We start from the raw sequence: 3,587 nt of genomic DNA, 5'->3' as shown, positions 1-3,587 counted from the left end.
ACACACACACACACACTTCAGACAGTTCAGCAGGTGACAGATTATCTAACTTGATTACTGTGGCGCCTTTAATATTTTCGTCTCTTTTCTGTTTCACTGATTAGTTAAAGAAAAAGATCAATACAATAATCAATGATGAAAACAATCAGTTCAGCTGGTAAAGGGACCTGCCACATGTTTTCTGGCTCACGTGACTCTGGACTGTTTCATGAGGAGGTGGTGCAGACCTCGCGGGAGGCGGCCCACATGTCACACTCTTTGATTCTTACCCATCAAGGTTGCTAGGAGACAGAGGGAGGACATCTCAAGGTCGATGCTGTCCTGGAGTTCCCGGCTGCTCATCCTGCCGGATGTCACGGCGTCCTCGCTCTTCGCCGAGTGCAGGGCGGAGTGCGAGCTGGAGGCTCGGGGTATGGAGGCCGCAGGGCTCTTGTCCTCGGGGCCCCTCAGTATCTCCACCGTCACCCTGTCGCCATGCTGCAGCGCCACCGGCTCGTTCTCCTCGCCGTCCTTCGGGGGGGTCAGTTCTTTGGGCGGGAAGCTGTAGCGGATGCACTGCTGCGCCGGCGGCACGCCGAACTGGTTGCCGATGCTCCTCTGCAGCTCTGAGAAGGTGGTGTGGGCCTGCAGGGTCAGCATGGCCTGCCTGCCGTCACTGGTGGTCACTCGGATCTTCTTGTCCTTACTGGACGCTGAGGGGGAGGAGGATTTGGTGGGCGTGGCCGGAGCCGAAGAGGAGGAGGTTTCCGGCGATCCACCGGGGGAAGACGTCCGGCCGTGGCCCTTCTGCTCCTGCTTCAACTTATCAGTCCGTCGCTTCTGAGTGACGAAGGCCTGCTCGCTGATGCTCTGCTGGATGCTGCGCTCCGCTCGACTCATCGTCAGCTCCTCTTTGTGGAGCGTCTTTGCTTTCTGACCAGTCAGGATGATCTTTGTGGGCGGCTGGGGGTCCGCCGCCTGCTGAATGTCCGTGGTGTCGGTGAGACGCTGGGCATGAGCCCCATCGATGGACACTGGGTTGTATTCGTCTGGATTCTTCTTGGCGGTGTGATGCAGGATGGTGTTGACGACTTTCTGCACCAGGATCTCGCTGCCAAACTCGCCCGGGAAGTGTTTGGTGACCAGCTTCATGGCCACGTCGTACACGTTGCTGTTTAAAGCCGAGTCCGTCTCGTACTGGAACCAGTACACAGTCTCTCTCACCACACGACCCCCCCACTCCAGCGTGATGGGGAAGGCCTCGGGGAGGTTGTCATACTCCTTTCCCTCCCAGAAATGCTTGAAGCCGCACCCACACTTCCCGCCCTGGGAGCGTGTGTTGGTTCTGTCCCCGTCCAGGTAAACCACCGACCCGTTGCCATGGATGTGGCGGACCGACGTGCCGTGACACCAGTTGCAGGTGCTGAGGGTGCTCAGTTTATAATCTGGGACGAGGACGTCTCGCTGGGGGTCGTAGGAGCAGACCACGTTGTTGAGGGGGAAGCTGTAGTTCTTGTCCGGCCGCAGCTGGCCATGAGTGGACTTGGCCAGGTTGTGGAGCTTCCCACCGGGAACCAGCCACTCCGGCGGGACATGGAGCTCAGAGAGGGCGCCGCAGATGAGGCAGCGGTGCAGCCGGTTCTCCATCACGGACTTCTTAGCCGCCTCCGTCACCTCCTCAGGCTGGATGCCGATCACGCCGGTCCGTCTGTAGACGTACTGATGCACGTCGGCCACCAGCGATGGGTGGATGCTGTGCTTCTCCATGAACACCTCCTCCATGGCGTTGACCAGCCGCATCAGATATTTATCCTGCAAGCTGCGGTCGCCGCCGATCACGCAGCTCCCGTCCGGCTCCAGCTTGATGTACGTCCTGATGAGCTCCTGAGGGACGCCCCACGCCTTCGGCAGCAGGCGAGCCGGCAGCTTGGGCAGCACAGTGTTCTTGATTCCCACCAGAGGGATGTAGTGGTTCCTCCCTGAGCTGCTCCAGGCGATGCAGATGGGCTTGTTGAGCTTCCCGTCTTTCCCCTTGCACTGCTCCTCGGCCACCAGCCCGGGCAGGAAGGTGGCCGAGTAATCCCCAGAGCTCCTCATCCCGCTCAGGGAGTCCAGCAGGATGATGGGCCGGTGGAGGACGTTGGCTAAGCCAAAAATGTGGATGTTGCGCAGTCCGAGCGGCACGCCTTCAGGCGGGATGAACAGCGGGTCGCACTCGTTGATGATGTCCTCCCACTCTGCGGCGTCGATGAAATCCTGAAAGAGCGCCTTGTAGCGGTCCAGGTTCTGCTTGAAGTTCTGCTTCAGGTTCTCTCTCAGGGCGTGCCAGAACAGTTCTCGGCCCACCAGCGCTCTGGACACGGCGTGGACCAGGCAGTGCCCGTCTCCGTCCACGTGGACCGGGATGAGACACTCCCGGTTGCCGTTGGCCTTCTTGACCTCCTCCAGAGTGTCGTGCAGGTATATGAGGCTCCCTGACCGGTCCTTGCCGTAGCCCATGGTGGAGACGTGGTCCGGCTCGATGAGGAACACTCGGTCTCCAAGGAGGGAGCAGTCGAACATCTCGCCTTGGTTCATCTCCCTCAGCAGCTTGGCTTTCCCGGTTTGTTTATCCATGCCGTACCGGGTGAGGACCGGGGACAGGAGCTTGCAGTGGTAATTGGAGAGCCCCATCACCTTCACCAGCTCGGTGCCTTTCTTCGGGGCCCCGGTGACGCCGAGCAGGGCGTTCCTGAGCAGATTGTGGAGCACCACATCTGGATCGGTCACTTCTTCGACGTTGGTCAGGTTCTTCTGCTCGTGGCGCTGGCCGCACTCGGTGCACTCGATGCTAACGGAGCCGTGAGCCGGGAAGAACAGCCTCGCCTGACATTTCGGGTCCGGGCAGGTACCGGACAGGATCCGCTTGTCTTTCTTCTTGGAGCTCTGCAGCAGCGACATGTCGGGCGGGAAACGGGCTGAACGTGCGTGTCAGCTTCACAGAACCGTGACAGTCACGCTCCGGTGAAGCTGTCCGGTGAGCTCGGGCTCCGGTACCGACAGTTATTCTCCAGAATAACACAAGAACAACACGGAAGCGGCTGTTTTTTTTTTTTTTCCTCTAGCAACTGACCGTTGCTAAACGTAACTACGTGATGACGTGGCATCATGGGACTTGTAGTTCTGTTGTGTGATTAAAGCTTAAATATTTACTCCGGCGCGTATGAACCGTGACCTCCATCAGTCCCTCCGGTTATAACGAGACCGACCGAGAGCAGACCGTGTGGATTTAACCCGCAAACACCGGTAAATGCTTAAAAATCACCAACGGCCGCGTCGAGGCGACTACAGTTACCAGAATGCAACGCGCCGCAGAGACGTTTTGTTGTGTCAGGAAGTCGATCGGGCAGAATCATGGCAGTTTGGAGGGAATGTTTCCAGGAATGTTTCCGGGAATCTATCAGACACAGAAAGTTTCTGTTGGTGTTAAAAAAACATTTGTCTTTGCTGCCGCTGCGGACTCACGTGATGTTTGTGTGTAACGGCGCGAAAAACAACTCGCTTTGATGTCAACGGCGTTAGCTTAGCAACTAGCCGCCTAGCTCCTCAACTGTGTGTGTGTGTGTGTG

The 3,587-nt window shown here is 58.0% G+C and overlaps 1 protein-coding gene across 1 annotated transcript; it reads right to left on the bottom strand.

Moving 5' to 3' along the window:
- Positions 1-177: 177 nt before the first annotated feature.
- On the bottom strand, positions 178-3,286 carry LOC113745434 (deubiquitinating protein VCIP135-like). The gene has a single exon (XM_027276975.1). The coding sequence runs from the start codon at positions 2,917-2,919 to the stop codon at positions 250-252; it is 2,670 nt and encodes an 889-aa protein (XP_027132776.1). The 5' UTR covers positions 2,920-3,286; the 3' UTR covers positions 178-249.
- Positions 3,287-3,587: the final 301 nt, after the last annotated feature.

Source organism: Larimichthys crocea, unplaced genomic scaffold (assembly GCF_000972845.2).
Source record: "Larimichthys crocea isolate SSNF unplaced genomic scaffold, L_crocea_2.0 scaffold75256, whole genome shotgun sequence".
NCBI lineage: Eukaryota > Metazoa > Chordata > Actinopteri > Sciaenidae > Larimichthys > Larimichthys crocea.
Note: the sequence above shows the minus strand (reverse complement) of the source record. Positions and strands in the feature narration are given on the sequence as shown.

Bases quoted from the DNA above. Each gene is read 5' to 3' on its own strand.
- LOC113745434 (XM_027276975.1), bottom strand. From the start codon at position 2,919: ATGTCGCTGCTGCAGAGCTCCAAGAAGAAAGACAAGCGGATCCTGTCC.